At 38.8% G+C, this 20,515-nt stretch overlaps 1 protein-coding gene across 1 annotated transcript in view; it reads right to left on the bottom strand.

The window, feature by feature from the left end:
• Positions 1 to 783: 783 nt before the first annotated feature.
• The window catches only part of EYS (eyes shut homolog), an 822,863-nt gene continuing 803,131 nt past the window's right edge, over positions 784 to 20,515 (bottom strand). Inside the window, exons 48-49 of the mRNA XM_065682611.1 lie at positions 11,046 to 11,207; positions 784 to 2,420 (exon numbers count right to left, since the gene is read on the bottom strand). Of these exons, the coding sequence (XP_065538683.1) occupies positions 1,222 to 2,420; positions 11,046 to 11,207 (1,361 nt within the window). The 3' untranslated portion in view covers positions 784 to 1,221. The remainder of the gene's footprint in view (positions 2,421 to 11,045; positions 11,208 to 20,515) is intronic.

Below are 20,515 nucleotides of genomic sequence, written 5' to 3'. Positions count from 1 at the left end.
GGGATCAATTGCTATTATTTTTATTTAATAATTTAGTTAGATAATAAGCCAGCAGTCAAATGATAAATGTAGATACCATCATAAGTCCCCCATTAAGCACATTAAAATAGAACTTGATTTTTTATTTTTTTGTTATTGCTCACTTAAGTATAATAGAGTTTTTTTTCAGAAGGAAATAGAATTTTTGCATTTACCTATGAAGAGCTCTATTTACTTCTGAGATTGTAAATTCATGAAGAATACAGTCATGGAAATTCAATTTACTGTGACCCAGCCCTTTGTCTATTAAGATCTCAAAATTTCCTTTAGGGACACATAAGCCGGACAGCCTAAAGCAAAGCAGTTCTTAGACTTTGTGGTTTTCAAGCTGTTGGGAATAGAAGTTAGTTGTAGGCAGACAGCCAGATTCCCACATTCCAGTTGTGAATGGTTAAACCAAAAAGTTTTCCTGTAGTCAAATAAGGGAGACCTCTGCTGTGCAAAACCATCAGGTATGTTGTATCATCTTCAGTAATTAAGTGAAATACATTTTCTGCTCTTACAATCATTCTTCAACTGGAATATTTGTTGTGAAGACAGGCTTAAGTTCTGTCCTTTTACATAAATGCATACCCGATGGATAGAAACTCAGCTTGGAGGGAGAACAACTTTGTTGCCTAGAATAATCGTGGACTTAAGAAGTAATTACAGATACTGTGATTAAAAAAACCAAAACTTATTACAATAAATATGAGCTTTTTACCCCAAGTACACCTTTTCTTCCCCCCTTCCCCCCGTCCCCTCCCCAGTTTTACGCTTGACCTTAATGTTAAAATGTTGTAAGAGAAACTCTTCATTCTAGTGGAATTTAAGAGTTTTTGAGGAACAGGTAAGTTGTCTGCTCATAAAGCAGCAACCAGTTAATACTGGAGTGATGGTTGGCTTTATAAGCTAATTACTACCTGTTTGTCTACACACCTATTTTCAGAACAATAAAGAAAAAAACCTCAGACTTTCCACTTACTTTAAAGTAAATACTAAGGACTATATAGAAATAATTTTCTAAGTGAAACATCTCATGACATTTTAGGCAAACTATTAATACTCAACATTAAAAAAAATAATTACGGATAATTATTAAGTGCTTTCTTATGTTGGTTCCTGAGTCTTACACTGCTGCTACTACAAGAAATGGGATGAAAAGAAAATTTATCACTTTTAAAGACTTACAGAGTTTTTCAGCTAATTTCTGTAATTTCCATTGTAAACATTATACCCTTCTGCTTTCATGAGCTGAATCTTCTTGGAGTCTTGGAAGAGCACAACATCTTTAATTTTACCAATGAATTCCTTGTGAAAAAGCCCTGTAGTTACTGTATTGACTTCCCTTCCAATTTCAAACCCACCAAAATAACAAATACCACCATAGTTTAAAGCAGTGTATTTTCTGTGTGGATCAATATCTTCAAAAAGAATTAGCTCCTCATCAAGGTAAACCTTAATGCAAGTTTGGTTTTGAACTACAGTGACGAAATGCCACCTTTCATCACAACAGGAGGAGTAATTGCTATGAATTAGAGGAACAGAGATTCTTTCTCCAAGATTAATCACAACTTTTAGTGTTCCATTGGCAAGACCAATGGCAAGGAAATCATTATCTTCATCTTCACCTTTCCCCATCCATACTATTAAGCCTTCGGATTGATTGGTAGTAAAATTTAAAGAAATGCGGCTATACTGGAGGTCTCTTTTTCCATAATAAGGATCTGTGTATTTGATATAGGAGTTGCCAACAAACTTTGCTATAAAAAAATGGATTTTGCTATCACAGTATTTACCTGACCAGCCTAGTGCGCACATGCAGGAATATGAAAACAAAGTAGGCTGAGGAATACAGAGAGCCTGAGACCCACACCTGTGTTGCGAACAGTGAATAGATTGTTCACATGTGCTCCCTGTCCACTCCTGTGGGCAAGAACAAGAAAAGCCTGAGTTTTCAACTTGACATGTTCCGTTATTTTTGCACACCGTGTACCCGCAGACTGTTCCATCACAGTCACCAACATTGGCTCCACCTGTGGGGTCAGTCACAGTAAGCTTCAGTTCCCTGTTGTTGATAACAACTTCTCGTATACAACCGGTGAAGCCTGTGGGTTCATTTTCTACTGCCATTGAATTAACAAGGTTTAAGGAGGACACCCCTCCAACAAAAAAGTCTGTGTGCGTGTCTAGTGCATTCATTCCAGGACTAGCTTTATGAGTAATGTTCATACCATCCAGGTCCAGGTAGCCTTCATTGCCAGCTCTTCCTGCTTTGAGTGAATGCCATATACTTCCATTAGTACAGACTTTCTGAAAGGTCTGTAGGATGACTGTCTTGTCTCCAAGATTGTAGCGTAACTGTATAAATCCATTTACTAATGATATACATAAGAAGTCACCTGTAACAAGCAGGATAAAATTGTTTTAATTTTTAGAGGTGGCACACTGAACAACAGCAAATTCCTAATCCCGATGTTTTCATACCTGTGCTTCAAATCAGTAACTAATTTTCAGCAGTCTTGTATCATCATTGTATCTAAACAACACAAAGGGGAATGTTCCCTGATGAGCTGCTTGTATCCCTTTTTATTTTTTTCATTATTGGAAGCAGAGCTCGTGTTTGCTTCAAAATAAGAAGCCTGACCTTCTGAGAAGCTTTCCTTGTTCAGAGACTTAGGTAACTGTGAGCTAGGAGGGAATGGGATCATGTTGGCATCCAGGGAGTGTGAATTGGTGTTCCTATGAAAAGAAATCAAGATTTGGCAAAGCTACAAATGCCAGGATATTCTTAATTTCTGTATGCTGAATAAAGGTTGATAGATTTGTCAGTTTAATGCACTGAAGGTTTGTTTGTACCAAACATACTCTGCTTTCCCTGCAGCTGCTTTTTGCAGCAGGAATGTTTTGGGTTTAATAATCTGGCAGCTGTAGGAACAGATAAACCTTTTATTGAACTGGAGGCCTCCATGACAAGAAATATTAGGAGAGAGTTATCTTTTCTTGTACTCTTGGTGTGTCTGGCCTTACAGGCAATGTAGAAGGAGAATACCGCTCTGAAGTGTACCTACAAAGAAAAGCTGGGAATGGTTAGGAAACAGGAGCTGATACGAAAGTAAGGGCAGAGACAGAGTCTAATAGGAGAAGGTGACAAGGGAACAGGACAGCAGAAGAGTCTGCAAATGGAAGTCACATTCCAAACTTTTTGATATTTGCCTGTGCAATTTCGCTTTTTCTTACATTGCTTTTGGAAATAGTAGCCATCAGGTTTTACGGTTTTTTGGTTTGTTTGGCATTTTTTTAAGTCCATCAGTTAAATTGATAAATAATTGTTAAATTTTAATGTAAACCTTTGTTCCTAATAGCTACTAGTAAAACTTAAGTTTCATGTAGTATTTTTATAATGAAGAGATAGATACTTTTAAATTTGGAAAGTACAATTTCCTTAAAGATTCAGCATTCTTAAGGGTGGACCTGTTACTAGAATGATGAAGTCTGCTTTCTTGAGGGTTTAAATTTTGAGTATTCCTAATCCTTAAATTACACTGCCTTTAGTGAAGTTAAAAATGAATGGCCTAATTTACTGGAGGCTTGCGAAAGTTACTAAAATTGTGTCTCTGTTTTCAGAGATAAGGTTCCCATTCAGGCGGGGGAAGATGTTTCAGTGTGTTAGCGGCTGTAGGGCATATGCATAGTGCCTCACCTTCCCTGCCCCAGACACCCATGGGAAGAATGAGAAGGCTCTTCCTCCTTTCAGCTCCAGTCCAGTGATAGCAGGCACTTCCGTGTAGCTGGCTAGTTCCAGTTGTGATTATCTGTTTTATTTCCCAGAGTTTAGTGTTCTTTTTGAGTACCTTATTTGTTTCTGCCTTTTTTCAGAAAATAGTTACCTTCACTTGTGGTTTCTCTTGCTCAGAGATGTGGTTTTAAGCTTACTTTATTTTTCATTGCATAGTTTGAAAGCACTTACCTCTCTCGTTGGAGCAGTGTATATAACCTGCTTGTCTATTGCTTTTATCAGGACCGTAATCCTTAGGGTACTTGTGGTCAGTTTGAGTTTCTTACTACAAGAGGAAATCTGAGTTAGGTTACACTGTAGATAGTGTTTGCAATCTACAGTGTAAAGAGAGGTTGTGGCTGAGTCCTCTGGATTATGGTCTAGCACATACTTGAGGCATCTCTTCAAACTGGAGTAACTTGCTTTTCTGCTAGTTACGAACAAAAAAAATGGCACCTCCACTTTCAACTCTCCCTGAGGCTCTCAAGGAACTTTCTTACTGCCTTGGTTAGCCCCTCTCTTTTCACAGATGACTTGTATTTTAGTCTTTGGGAAGAACAGCGGAGTGTTGAGAGATAAATTTTAATCATGTGGACGTTGATCCCAGGGTTCATCTCAGTGTTTCTTCATGAAGTTGATCATGCCGTAGGCACTACCCAGGGACAACTGGCTGAAAACATTTTGGGACTCTGAAGTGCAGTGTGCTTGGTGTTCGTGAAACTGCCTCTCAAAGTGAAGACAAATTATGGACTTCGTTTCTCTTCGCTTTAGCAACCAGTGACATTTTCAACAAGGGGCCTCAGTTGTCCCTGTCTCTGAGGGACAGCTTGCACAGCTGCAGCCTGTGCAGGCCTATGCCATCATAAGAATTGCATCCATTATTTTAAACAAGCAACATTCTTACCATTGAATTTCCCCTGTGGTCAGTCTCAGTGTGGGAAGCCATGAACACTATTCCAGTTTTAGCATTACTCAAACATGTCCCATACAACTGTAACTGGAACCAAAGACCTTTTTGAGGAGGTTTGCTTCAGAAAGAGATGACATACTCAGTTTTTCTGGGCTAGATGTTATGGTCCCTACTTTCTAGAAAATACTAGAAAGGACACAGGGCACACAACTTTGCAGCTTTTCAGATTAGCATCTCCTCCAATACCGACTATTTAGCCCCATCAGTAGTGTCACAAAAAGCAAAAGCAGAGGGACGCTTGAGGTAGGCACTCATTGTTCTGTTCTTGTGCACACAAACCTTTGCCCAGCCTGTGGGATGGTATGCAAGGAACTGTAAGGCAATCTTTATCAATAAGGATGAATCTTCTTTAGATATAGGCTACTGTAGCTTAGCTGAGTCTTGAAACTGCAACATCTCAAGACCTTGGGTGTCAAACAAAGTCTTCAATAGTTACAGCATTCAGTTCTATTCTGATGCTCCTTCCTCATCTTCCGTGTTTCAGTAAAATAGAAGGTTTTTTATATAGCCCAAATGATTAAAGATTGTTTCCTTGTCTTCTCAGGTGATAGGCATTTTGTAGCAGGTGTTATCTTAAGGAACTGTTCTGGAGATAAAATAGCACTTTTACTTGCAAATCCTAGTTTAGGGTTTTCACCAAATGACTGAAGGTAAGAGTTGCGCCACCTCAGGGTGGATTGTCTCTATTCCACAGCAGAAGCCAGCACGCCAAAACAGTCCCCAAAGTAGATCTTAACCTGCTTCTGTATCAGATGTCAGCATTCCCCGAAGCCAAATCAATTCCATGCCCTCAGCAGTCAAGTTTCTAAAACTGGGAGTTTATGAGAAGTCTCCTATAAGTGTATCTGACTACTACTGCGAAATCTGGATTATCTATGATGATATCTGCTTATGTGACTTCTTATGATGGATTCTGAAAATTGCTGATTTGACTTAACGATTAATTCTGAATGCATCACAAAAAAAAAAAAAATCAGCTTGCTACTATTCTGCATGAGTACATAAGTCTGTAAGCAAGTTAGTTACAGTCACACAGACAAGTTTTAAATTCCCCAAATGGTGACAATGCCCTTCCGTGTTCAGCCTTTATCTAGGCATGCCTGTGTGTATGTATATCCCCATCTTGAGAAGGGATCATGTTTAAGCGATGACAGGTCACCATGTTTTTATGTTTCCACAGGAAATCCACATCAAAATCCACGTCAAAATTTTGTACAGTTAGGAACATGTGCTGGAATGCTGCACTCATATTTTGGGATGTCCTATTCCTGCCAGAAGTATTACCATTCATAGCAGATGTGATAGCGTTAAATTTACACAGCTGTAAAGCTGATCATTGCAGAGGCAAAGATCTCAGCAGTTACAGCCTTCACTACCAAATCTGCCTAATGGCATACACTTCCCAGGAGGACTGGATATGATGTCAGAGGATCTTAGGCTGACAGAGAATGGCAGGGAGGGTGTCCTGGTATTTTTAACATTACTCTTTTGGGGTCAATTCCCCACGATGATGGAAAGTGTGCTCTTGTGCCCCATGTGTATGCATATGAGGCAAAGCCTTTTTTACCTGCCAGAGTAGCTGAATTCCCACACTTCACCACAAATTAACAATAAGAAGGATTTCCCACTACTTTATAAAGCCAAAGAAGCTTCCAAAACATTCTTTTAAGTAATTTTGGAAGCAGTAAATGCAGTCATCTAGTCAGTGGCATCCACCTTTTTGATGCAGGTGTCATGTCCCCAGCGATACAGAGATGCAAGTCTCCATAAGGGCTCCCTCTTTGTTCAAAACTCACTGATGAGTTCCTGGACTACTGAAGGTCTAGATATCTTTATAAAGCCTTGTAAGACAGCTGATGCTTGTCGCTTTTCTCATCCTGTGTTACTAAGCAGAAGCCTCTGCGTTGTCCTGGAACAGAGGCTTTGATGCTTCAGCAGCTTCTGCGGGGTAAGGTGTCTCAAGAGCTGTAGGCAGTGGTTTTCTGGTTACAGAACATCTATAGACTTGGTTCTTTCAGCCATTGCAGAGCCCTGAGATGGCATCTCTGGAGGTATGTTTGATGGCCTCAGTCTATGCCTTCTGTTGCTTTTTCCTCACCTTTCCACCCTCTAGCACAAGGCCAGAACTTGTAAGTAAGCAGTAAGTAAGCAGTATGTTTCTTCCACTTGGAGCACCACCCCAGAGCAAAAAGGCATAGCTGGGATCTGGAGCAACCCAGTAGGCAGTGTGATGCTCGTGCATCTAGAAGGTGTGGGTGATCATCTATTTGTAGGTTAGACCATTCAGCCTCACCTATCAAAAATGCTGCTTTTCTTGGTGAACAAAATTTTTCTGCTTCCTTTAGTCACCACTGTCACCCTGGCATATCTCAGCAGCTAGAAGCAACCTTCCTTGAGCAACCTCAATATACCAGTCATAATTTTGGTTTGCTTGCCAGTGGCAAATGGGTAGCAACAACACTTCATATGCAACAGATTTCAGGACAATGGCAGTGTCACGTGGGCAGCCAGCAGTTCTGCTTCTTATGCTGATAATTTCCATAGAAATGATCACAGAACTAGTGACAAAGCAGAAATGATGTCCCTGCTGGCTAAGAAACTTGGCTGCCAAGAGAGAAGACTTAAACCACCCTGTTCTGAAAGTGGGTGGATAATCAATTTATTTCTGATCAGGAAAACAACACTTCTCCCATGTGAGTATTCTAGAAATTTCTAGAGTATTTCCATAAGATTTCAGTCCAGTTCCATCACTCTGTTTTTGCCATAAGCAGTGTCAGAAAACTGCAGACATCACACCCCCATACTGTCCGTCTCTGATTTTCATGCTTCAGGGTTTTAAACTGAAATGACTCAAATATCTGGAGTTGAAGTTCTGCGTTTTTTTTTCAGACCAGCTAGGTAGCATAATCATGTTAAAGAGAGAGCATTGCTGTTCCAAATGTTAAGTATTAAATTCAGCATGAGTCATCCCATTCTGTCTATTAACCTGACTTCCTTCTTAGTCACCCAGTATATCTGTTCTCTCTCCTCTCATAAGGGAGCAAACCTTTCCATCACCCTGGCCTGGACTTTGGAACAGTGCAGACAGTCCGCATCATAATCCACCTTCATAAACAAATGTAGAGCTTCAGTAATGCTGTGACTCAACAAAAAAGTAATGCTTCTTACTCGCTTTTAGCCAGATTGCCAAGGCCTTCAAATATATAGAGTGGTTGCTATGTAAATGGACTGAAGTATTCATTGTTCAAGCTGTTGATGGGCACCTGGCAAATACTGTCTGAATTAAAAGCTATCACACATTTGTTGGTAGAAATAGAATACACTGCACTTGAGAAAATGTGAATTGGGCTGGCTTTCACTGACACTCTGCTGAACTCCACAAGTAATTCTGTACTATCTGCAGAGGACTCACTCAGAAACAGCGCATACAGCTGTCTGTATCTCCCACATTTTTACCTCATTGGCATAGAACAAGTAATCAATGCAAGTGGAAAAAGTCCCATTGTCATTATATCTGCAAGTTTCCAAACTAAAATCTTCATACACAGCTCACTTATAAGGGTTTCTTTCCAGCTGATAATTAACATAGCCAGCCATGTAAGTTTTTGCCAAACTTTGGAAATGGTTTTCTCAGGGCCTGCAGAAATCACTACTACCAGACTTAAATTCATGACACACAATCAGAAACAGCTGGCAAAGCGAGAAAACTCAGCGACTGACAGGATTACAGGAAATTCTGTTACCAGATAAAGATTCATAGGATGTTCTCCATTTTATGCCAATTTGCTAGGTGTTCAAATGTATGTACTGAAGGAATAACATTGTTAGAGGAGTAAGTAGAATAGCCAGCTAACCACCCTTTCTAGAAATGCATGTAATGTTCTTTGAAAAGAACAGAGCAGAAGGAAATGTTTTAGTGGAATTCTCATGTTTATTTCTTCACCTACTAAAGATTCTTTTTTGATGACGGGAGGATTTTTTGGCAGGGGCATGCCCCTGAAGGGAAGGTCCCAGTTTAGTGTTTACATGGGTGACAAGCCAAGCCAGTGTACAGCCGTGCCACTCACTATCATTGCTAAATTGGCTGCGTAATCAGAGCTCATGTCTTTTAAAAAAACCCAGCATTGCCTAATGAGGAAAACAAAGGAATTCTAATTACTTCCTATTAAAAGGGAATTTACGGAAAAAAAAAATCCTGTGATTTTGGCAATCAATTTATTAAGTCTTATATAACTGTGTAGGAGAAAAGGCTTTATCTAAAGTGCTTTCTAAACTAATCCCCAGCAGAAAGCTCTTTCACATCTGCTGGCTGCTAAGAATACTTCTGAGTCTTTCATCAGTCTAATTCCGTCTGGATTTGACAGGATTATACGAAAGCAAATATAAAGACCCAGACTATTAGCTTTTCCCAAATCTTTCAAAACTTCAGGACAGTGAAAATGGAAGTAGGGAATTTGTAAAGAAATTAAATTACTCTATGGAAAATAGGTTTTATTTTGAAATGAAATTGTTATGATTCTAGAAAATTATTTAAAGAAAATATTTTTTCCTGTGCAAACTAAATATTCATGAATGGCAACAGAATGAAGGCATGCTCATGCTAAAACACCCCTGGTCCAAGTTAAATGGACTTAGCACTCTCTTTGATGCTTCCAAAGAGATACTGAATTTCTTTATATGCTATCTGCTTCCCTGACCTCTGACTATTCTTTTGAGAGAGATCCTTTTTTTCTCTTCTATTTTTCATGGCCCATGTAATGCTTTAGTTTATTCAGGAGAGAACTGTTCACTGCGAATCTCAGAATTTGGCCTGTAAGTGATAGAATTATAAAAGATTCATTGTGGAAGACAAGAGTTCTTTGCAAATAAATGTATTTGTATTACAGATATGCCATATATTTTTCTTTGAAGCTGTTCTCTGCATGTGGTTGAAATTAGAACAAGGCAAATGGGAGTTGCCAGCAGTGTATGATGTGTTACCAGTCTTACCAAAAAGCAGCCTGTTAAAACATCTGTGTATAGAATAAGAAATCGGTAACTTGAGCATATGCGTGTTTCTATGCATATGTGCTTGAATATGTTTATTGAAATGTCTCAAAGCTTTAAGCTTTGAGCAAAGGAATGTAAAAATACAAGTTAAATAGTTAAGTCCTTCTTTTGTGTGTGTGTCATACAAAGGCCTGGTTCTGCAAAACATACTGCTTGATTTTGCTCTAAGATCATGTTATGGTATGTAGCGCTTCTGTTTAAAAAATGTGGAAGATACCACATAAATGCAATATAAAGTATATTAATAAAGTAATTATAAGAGATTTGCACCTTAAAGACTACATTTAAAAATGTATTTACACTGGTTGGCGAATAATGTTTTCTTGCCTTGAAGTTTTAGGAATCTTAACTCAGTTTGTAATTCAGTGTTACAAGGAATCACCTGGAAAATACAAGTGGTAGTAGGCACAAGTTACTCCTGGTGAGATTCTGGTTGGACACGAGATGAATGTTTTTCACAATAAGAACAATCAGCCATTGGAATAATCTCCCCAGGGAAGTGGTGGATGCCCCAACATTGGACTTTTTTAAAATTCATCAGGGCAGGGTGCTGGGGCATCTGGTGTAGACATTTTTTGCAAAGAAAGGTTGGACCACATGATCCTCGAGGTGCCTTCCAACCAGGTGTTCTATGACTTTCGTTCAGCAAAGTTTAAAATACTTATATAAATAGTGGAAATACCTTATTTAGATTTGTTTTTCACCCTGCATAGCTGGCAAACGCAAAACTTTTGTATGTTTTTGCATGCTGCCCCAGCAAGATTTTCAGCATTATGTAATAAAAAATTGCAGTAAATCTCTCACAGTGTGTTCACTTTCACTTAACTTGTTTGATCAGATTTTTTATTGCTTTATTTCTGGTCATTTTAAAATGCTGGGCCAAACACCCAGACAGTGAATCATGGGATAGCTGCACTGAAACTGTGGGATCAGTATCAGTAAATGTCTGTTGTAAAGCTGGCTAGAGTTACTTTTCAGAGGAAAAGGGTTTCCTGAACTACTTCGTTAAATACTTTATGGCTTTGCACTAGTCCAAAATTTTGTTATGTTTTTTCTTGTTTATGGTTTGTTATGTTTTTTTCTGACAAACTTGATTATTCACAGTTCAAAACCCAGTCACTGTGGACAGTGAGTCACAGAGACTGAAGGCCTGAATCACTTCATTATACTGCCTTTCTTCAAAATAAAGGTACCTGCATGTATGATACCAGCAAGCTGGAAGATTCTTACCTGACTGAGTACCCAAATGCTGTGCAGTGTAAAACAAGATACCATCTGGCGATAGAGGCTGAAACTGCAGCTTGATGTGAGTCTTATGCCGGATATAAAAGGGTGCAAATGACATCCATGATGATTCATTACTTCTGAAAGATGGATCACTAATGGAAATAGCTGAAAAATACAAGAGGAAGTGTCTTCTGAAAGGTGGTTTTTGTTGTTTTTTTTTTCCTTTTAATTTTTATGGCACTGGTTGTTTACAGTTATTTTGTATAGTTCATAAATGCTGTACAGAATACTTGCAAATCTTCCCTTTCCAAAGACTAAAAATAACCCAGATACGGAATAAAACAGATAATAGCAAATCAATGCCATTTTGTCTTCTGTGTGCCTTATTTTCGTTTCCCATCATTGTAATGCAAAATAAATGTGATCTTGTTAGTGTTCATTTTCAGATAAATGTAAGTGCAAATTTTACATTGTTTAGAAATTCAAATGTAAAATACTGTTGCAGGAGTCAGAATAAACATTCATTTCTTCACCATCCATATGAAAACCTTAGTGAAGGATTTTTAAGGAACTGCTGTGTGTGTAATAAGAATGCACAATTTAAGTGGAATGTGTTCATTGATTGTTGCTGAAATTCGTTCTCAGGACAATCATGCTGAGATGCTTGATAATTCAAATTGTCCTATCTTATGCTGAAATGGAGCACAATTACAGTGAAGTTACAATGTACACTTTTGAGCTATACACAAATTCATTGTTCTGTCTTACTGTCATTGTTCGGTCAGTGCTGATTGTTCATATACCCCTAGGAAACTGAGCTGGTTAAACTTCAGCCAACTGATGAATTATTATACTCTTCTATGCTTGAAACTGTTTCCAGTTTTTCCCAGTATAGCATTATATATTTGAGATATAATTATATTAGTTATTAGCTAATTCATTATTGAGTGCTTGCTAATTTGCTGTATTTGTGGGATCATAGGAATAAATCTAGCTATTTAGATGTGGAGGATATATTTAGACTTCTGTGTGATAAGCCCTTTTTATTACTTAACAGCAGTGCTAAATTCCTGCACTGTAGGTGCTTCCTCCCTCAGTTTTCAGTTTTCCTGCTGAAACTACGCTGTTTCTCTTCAGAGAAGCCAACAGCTTTCTTCATTTTTGCTCTTCCAATTTCATAGTTTCATAGTAACTTGCTTGCAGTCAAATATACCTTCAAGGTGTCCTTGTAGTGCATTCCTAGGCAACCTTATGCTATCTATCTTCCCACACTCAGGTTTTTTGCACTGTGAATGCACTGGCCATCCAGTTGCACCTTGTATTGCCTATCACAGATTGAACTTAGTTATTAGATTTGTATGCAGTCAGCATGCTGCAAGATTTTGTAATTTGTCTATTCGTCACACCACATCTCTCAGAATAGGATTCATGGTGTTCCTCGTGGACTGCGTCCAGCAGACAGATGCACCATTGTATAAGATCCAGATCTCTCACTTGTTATCAGCATATGACGCGAGGATGCCTCTTGAATAGGTACTAACAATATGGCTGGCTTTTTTATTGTTCATTTCCACCACTAGATCACAGTTAATACTTCTGAGGAAGGTGCATGGATGTAACATCAGAAATTCTCAGCAAGTCTAAAAGTAAGTTTTAATCTCTGAATATATGTAAGGATTTATGAAATGCTTAAATTATCAGAATCAGGCTTTTGATGAGCTGTAACTCCACGTATGTATACATTCTCGTGCAAACATAATACATTAACAAATTACTTCCATCCCAAGCATCATAGTAGCTGTTATGATATCAAGGCTAGGCAGTGTCTGTAGTAATATATTCCATAATGTCCAAAATGTGAAGTTCCTGGCATCTATACTTAAAAGCTGAAGGAAATAACAATAGTTTGAAGAGCAGCAATTACCCTGGAAGATAAAAATAATAAAACTTCCTAGGCATATTAGGTTATGTAACTTCTACCGCTAAATTTTTTTCAAAAGACAAAATAATACTTAATAATGTTCATATGGATTTTTAGGTGCTTTTAATTTTTTCAATGCATAAGAGACAATGTTCTCAATTAGTGTTTAAAAATCTAATCCTTATACTGATGTCTCCGTATTTAAAAATCAATCAGAAATAATACTTCATTTTGTACATAAACATTTTTGCTTTATGCATCATTTAGAAGTCAGCCTTTTCTTAGCAAATTTTTGCATATTGGCACTTACATATGGAGTAACTGTGCCACAGTGGGCATTAAAATATGCTGCTGCTTAAAAGGTCATACCAGGTGAAGTGTACAATGAGGTATCTGAAAGTCTTTGTGTCAGGTTCAGTCTCACTTTGTCAGTGTAGTTATTTCTTTACTGCTTGTGAAGAAAGCATGGACAAAGGCTAGTGTGAAAGCAAAATGTTCAACTGCAGCAGGATTGAAATGCTACATTGCTTATCATTGCAAGGTACATGAAAGGAAGACTGCTACGATAAAAAGCCTTGGAGCAGAGAGAGAACAAGGATGAAAAAAGGTAATTTTATAGTATCACTCAGAGAATGAATGAAATCCATGGCTTTACATTGCAAACAGAGTAATAAAGAAATAACACCCATATCTTGAGCAGATGTCCGAATGCTTTAGAAAGCAGGTATTAATCTGATTGATAGATACCAAATAAAATGCTCTGTTTAATAAAGTTCATTCTGAAACTTCTAAGATGCAAATATTTTATTCCCATTTTGGTAAAAAAGTGTTTTATTCCCAATAAATATATCCTAACAAATGTCAGAAAGCAACATGTTTTGAAACAACACAGAAGGACTAACTGCAGAAAGTACTAGAATGGCTTCTAATTTTCTTGTAAATTATCTTTAGATCCTGTAAGTGCTGATTGTATGCATGGAGGAAGTCTGACTTGACAGGTACATGGAAATGTACACCCATATCTCAGAACAGAATGCTTTAACTCTACTGCAGTGCACAAAGATGATCAGTATAAAAATACATTTTTGCAAAATTGCATCTATAGATAGACAAACGTTTAAGGCGAAGAATAAGACAATTTAAGATTTTCAATTTGCTTTTATGGCAGGTATGTGCAAAACTAACATGTCATGTCAAATGCTGTTGATCCCTTGGCAATAAACTTTTGCCACCCAAGATAAGAAAATAAGCCAAGCTAAACTTTCACAAGATAGTTCCTGTGTTACATATGCTTACTCCAGAGAAACTCTCTGCTTAAATAAATGAAGTGAATGGATATCTTTGCTAATCCTATAAGATGAATTTATAGGACCTGTGTTGTGTAACTACTGCATTACTCACTAGGGTGCTCAGCCCTGTGTGGTGTATTGTAAACACAATAGGCATTTAAACAAATATTTCTGTTCTGTACCTGATTAATGACCCACTTCTCTAAGCTGAGTAGTAGTATCTGACGGAGCTATACATTTCTAAATGGTACCAAGAGAAACTCTAAATCCCTTTATACCAGTTACAGCTATGGGAACACAAAGTTTCTGCAAGTACTATTACTGAAACATGGTTTTCTTCTCCTCTTCTGCCCCAGTATCTCCTGCTATCCTTGTTTGATCAGCCCTGTAACACTCACATATCCTATATAACTGTTGTTATGATCAAAGCTTTTTAGGTTACATTCTTGCAGCTCAATTTCCACCACTGAAACAGATTTGCTTGTACACATCCCAGTCTATATTTTGATGGCATTACATCACATTACTTTCAGCAATCCCATTTTGCTGTTCACCATGTCAAGGAAACACAGTGGAAATGTGTAACAGGCAACATGAAAAACTGAGTTCAAAATCCAAGATGGAAGCACAGAGGCTGTGGAAGTAGGGATGGGCCACCCAGCAGGAATACAGAGCCTGAGTGGAACAGAGATGGAGTTAGGAGTCAAAACGCAGCAGGGTTTGAAACTGGCAAAGGATATGAAAGGAAACAAGTGCTTCCAACAAGAAGGAAACCAGAATTATGACATGGCTGGCAGGGAAGAGACCTCTTCAGCAATGGCCCTGCCCACAGTAAGGCAAGCAGGAGTGGGCAGGGGAGCAGCCACGTCAGCTCCAGAGGCCAGATGAGCAGGGAGTTCCACAGTGATGAGGCAGAAGTTAAGGTCAAGCCTGCAAATCAGTCTGTGGGTCAGGGTCCAGGTCCAGATCAACACAGCCAGGCAAGGCATGAATGTGATGCTGCTGCAGCGTAGATCTGCAAGGGATAAAGGGCAGGAGCCTCTAAAAGCTGCTCCTGAAGCAAAGCAGGAGGAAACTCCTGCTCGGGCTTTCCAGCAAAACTGTCTTCAAGACCAGACACCATCCCTATCCCTACGCCAGCTCTGCAGCCAAGCAGACAAACCCTCAGGAAGTGGTGGGAGGATGGGTTCATGGTCCTGGCACTTGCAGTGCAACTTTAGCAGCTCATTAGCAATAAACAACTGTCTGAAAGTTTCAAACTCCAGTCAGAAGTTTTCAATGATTTCATTCATTCATAGAGAGAGAGCGGGCAGCTCTGTCAGTTGATTTTTAATTTTGGAAAACAATGACAAACATGGCTGTGTGGAAATCTTAAGATGCAATTTACTTAAGGTTGTAGCTCAAAGATTTCTGATATTGAATAGACATATTTTTCCTTTTCCTGTGCAAATACTTGGAAAAACTGAAAAAAGAATCACCTTATCTAAATTAATTTTTCTGATGAACTATCACTTTTTATTTAATCTTTGAAGACCTAACTCTTCAGAATTCATAAACTAATCCACATATAGCAAAAAAAAAAAAAAAAAGTATAGCTCAACTTCAATTTTTTTAACAAGTAGAGCATTTTAACAGAAGTATAAATTAACATAACTCAAATATGATTCTATGTTTCTATAAGAACAATGTACTCATGAAAGCTGTAATTTTGCCAGGCCTGCAGACAAGAGGAGAAAATGATACAATAGTTATTTGGAGCAATAGTGGAACAAAAGACTGCAATTTTGTAAGTGAAGTCTACAGTTCTGCTTGCTTTTGTCGTAGTGGAGCTACAATCTTTACTATGAGCTAAATAGACATATAATTACCAAAGAAGTAACACTGAGGAGCATATGACTAAATCTCTAAAGAGACTTCTGGTCTTCCAAAGCCTAAAATAGCTATTACCATCCAAAGTCAAAACAGTAGGACTCAGTCTTTCAGTACAACACATATTAAGAGAATAGTGCCAAAGAATAAGTTGTATGAGCCAACAAATTGTAATAGGAGCAGATATGAAACCTTGGTACTAGGAAATCAATTGGACCAGAAATCTGAACCTGATTCTCCTGCATCTGAGGATGTGGATATTATAACCAGAGTAAAGGTAATTTCTATTTCAGCTGTCCAATGAATATTTTAGTAAACAAAAATTTCCCAGAAGAGGTCAGACCATAGAAGCAAAACCCCAAAACCCTACATACCCAATTGCTCAGTGGTTATTATTTTCTTTGAGAGTATGACATATACATGGGTTCAAATATTTGCATTATGATAGCGAAAGTGAATGCTTAATCACTAGGCAATTAAGAAAATGGGATATAAAAGAAATCTACAGATATTTAACCCATGCCTGCATTTGGTAGTAAGCTCATTCTAGGTACTGAAATCTCTGAAGATGCTTTCAATATGAAACCTGCAAGAAAAAACACCCAGTCTGAGATTCCCTCACTGTGACCATTTTGGCACTGAAAGCCTTCAGTTGTCTAAAGATTACGGCACTGGATGGGACTGTGAGTATTTCAGTGCAGCCTGATAAAGCAATTGGAAAAGATTTTGTTAATCTAGTTCCAAACTGAGATCTTCACTTACATTTCAGACTGGATTTAGTATGACAACAGTGCAAGTGTGCTTTGAGGAGAACTGGAGCACAAGAAAGCTGTGTTCTGCATAGTGTTTCTGAGAGTAATTAAGTCATAGAGTCATAGAATCATAGAATCACAGAATAGATAGGGCTGGAAAGGACCCTAAGATCATCTAGTTCCAACCCCCCTGCCATGGGCAGGGACACCTCACACTAAACCATCCCACACAAGGCTCTGTCCAACCTGGCCTTGAACACCGCCAGGGATGGAGCATTCACAACTTCCCTGGGCAACCCATTCCAGTGCCTCACCACCCTAACAGGAAAGAACTTCTTCCTTATATCCAATCTGAACTTCCCCTGTTTAAGTTTTAACCCATTACCCCTTGTCCTGTCACTACAGTCCCTAATGAAGAGTCCCTTCCTAGCAGCCTTATAAGCCCCCTTCAGATACTGGAAGGCTGCTATGAAGTCTCCACGCAGCTTTCTCTTCTCCAGGCTGCACAGACCCAACTTTCTCAGCCTGTCTTCATACAAGAGGTGCTCCAGTCCCCTGATCATCCTCGTGGCCCTCCTCTGGACTTGTTCCAGCAGTTCCATGTCCTTTTTATGTTGAGGACACCAGAACTGCACACAGTACTCCAAGTGAGGTCTCACAAGAGCAGAGTAGAGGGGCAGGATCACCTCCTTCGACCTGCTGGTCATGTTCCTTTTGATGCAGCCCAGGGTATGGTTGGCTTTCTGGGCTGCGAGCGCACACTGAAGCCAGTTCATGTTCATTTCCCCATCGACCAACACTCCCAAGTCTTTCTCCGCAGGGCTGCTCTGAATCTCTTCTCTGCCCAACCTGTAGCTGTGCCTGGGATTGCTCCAACCCAGGTACTGTACCTTGCACTTGGCATGGTTGAACTTCATGAGGCTGGCATCAGCCTACCTCACAAGCGTGTCGAGGTCCTCTGGATGGCATCCCTTCCCTCCAGCATATCAACCGGGCCACACAGCTTGGTGTCATCGGCAAACTTGCTGAGGGTGCACTCAATCCCACTGTCCATGTCACTGACAAAGATGTTGAACAAGACTGGTCCCAACACCAATCCCTGAGGGACGCCACTCGTTACTGGTCTCCAGCCGGCCATTGAGCCATTGACCACAACTCTTTGCATGCTGCCATCCAGCCAGTTCTTTATCCACGGAGTGGTCCATCCACCAAATTGATGTCTCTCCATTCTAGAGACAACGATGTCATGTGGGACAGTGTCAAATGTTTTGCACAAGTCCAGGTAGATGACATCAACTGCTCTACCCCTGTCCATCAGTTTCATAGCCCCATTGTAGAAGGCCACCAAATTGGTCAGGCAGGATTTCCCCTTAGTGAAGCCATGCTGGCTGTCACCAAGCACCTTGTTGTTTTTCATGTGCCTTAGCATGCCTTCCAGGAGAATCTGCTCCAAGATTTTGCCAGGCATAGAGATGAGACTGACTGGTCTGTAATTCCCCAGGTGATCCATTTTCCCCTTCTTGAAAATGGGGGTTATATTTCCCTTTTTCCAGTCGTCGGGAACTTCACCTGACTGCCATGATTTTTCATATATGATGGCCAATGCCTTAGCAACTTCATTCGCCAGGTCCTTCAGGAGCGGTAGATGGATTTCATCGGGTCCCATGGATGTGTGTACGTTCAGGTTCTTAAGATGGTCTCAGACCAGATCCTCTCCTACAGGGGGCCCAAGGTCTTCATCAAAATCAGGGAAATACGGATTAATTTTGGCATTAGGACACATTTAGCATGAAAGTACCAATTATGTTCAATATAAGACAGGATTCAGTTACTTAAATATGTTTGTCACTTGCCACTGAGATGTTTTAGAATCTCCAGGCCATCCACGTGGTCCTGGTTGGTATAACAGCAAGCACAGGACCTGCTGCACTTGGCAGCTTCAAGCTGTGAGGAAAGCTTGATGGAAACAGAAGGCTCAAACTAAGCTAATAAGTGGCTGCAGTTGTCCTTTAAATGATTAAACACAGAAACACAAGTTTCTGAATAATAACTGTGAAACAGTTAGTGCATTAAGCCAGCAAGTCTAACTGCACTTTAAGATAAATCCAGCATATGCATGCATACATGTATGTGTGCTTAAGTGTTTGTATGTAAGGTGTCTTGCCATGTAAAAGTCTTGAGCTAAGTCATACTGAGAATTAATTTTACGATAGCAATCAAAATATGTCAAGTAAAGCTCTAGGCTATGTAGAAAGAAAAAGTCCTTTATAGTAAGAATTATTCCAAAAGTCAGTTTCTGCCATTTTTCATTCATTCATCGTGACTACGAAGAAGGATTAGTTACAGAATTCTCATTATTTTTTTCTTTTCTGACATTTTATCAGGTATTTTAAAAAATTTGCTGCATTTTTTTGTATCAGAATACTGGAATTTGATTTCAGAATATCAGGAAGTTGACTTGAGCTGATACACATGGCCAAAGGAAGATATTTGCCATTTGTTCATCAAAGACATAGATTTAATGCTTGAGAAGTATCTCATTAAATTGAGATAGAACAATGAAAAGCTCTTTACATTTGCTTTCATTTCTTTAAGAGCTGTACATTGACATGCAGTATTTGTAGCTATGGAACTCAGAGACTAATACGTAATTGAAGAAATCTATTAACTTACTTCTTTGTGAAAAGGGCAATACCATTCACTATGATGCCTTAAAGTTAAGAAAAAATATTTTAATAGATTTTATGAAAGTATGTGGCACAAACTAATCCTATTAAAGAAAACTGCTGAATAATTTTAAATTTATGGAAATATTGTGATCAACACTGGGTTTATTTTAGCCACTGACAAGTCTTCTCCAATACTGCCATCTATAGAGTCTTCCAAATATTACATTGCTGTCCCCTTAACTGAGAATATTATCACGCCTGTGAAATCTTACAACTGACCAGTCTGAAATTATTTGGTTCTTCATTCCTCCACAGGATCAAGTAAATTATCTAGGACATAAATTTCATATGCTTACTATCTAGAGGAATTCTAGCTTATGTGTAGATACATCTCAGTGCTTAACAGAATGTCAGAGGAACTTCATTGACTCCAAATTTATTTTTGCTCAAGTTTTCTACTGTCTGAAGTGATATTGTTTATGACAAGATGAGAGACGTGATTGAATCCACAAAACAAACAGAAAAAAAAAAAAACAAGAAAAAGAAAGAAAAAAGGAAAAGCCAGAAATGTTGGATGTTGAAGACTACTTCAAGGAGATGTCTTATATTGTTGCTGTGTGAAACTTTTATCTAAACCTTCATTACTGGCCACTGCTAAAGACAGGATTACTAGCCTCACAGAGGGACACTGTTCTTATAGAGGAATAAGCTGCTGAGACACAATCTAGTAGGGGTTAGAATACAATTCCATAACATATAACATAACTATTTTTAATGTTCACATCCCTTAAGAACTATTAGTTATGAAACAGATATTGAGTTCAAATATATAATAATAATGTGCTATAAATCAAACTATCTGCAGCAAAAGGTGTTTAGGTTGTTGCTTCTACCCCAGGAAGAATCAACCTTGACACTCAATCTTCGGTACTTTTTCTCACAAGTAGTAATCATACTGAAGCCAGTAGGTCTA

This window comes from Lathamus discolor, chromosome 5, assembly GCF_037157495.1.
Source record: "Lathamus discolor isolate bLatDis1 chromosome 5, bLatDis1.hap1, whole genome shotgun sequence".
NCBI lineage: Eukaryota > Metazoa > Chordata > Aves > Psittaciformes > Psittacidae > Lathamus > Lathamus discolor.
Note: the sequence above shows the minus strand (reverse complement) of the source record. Positions and strands in the feature narration are given on the sequence as shown.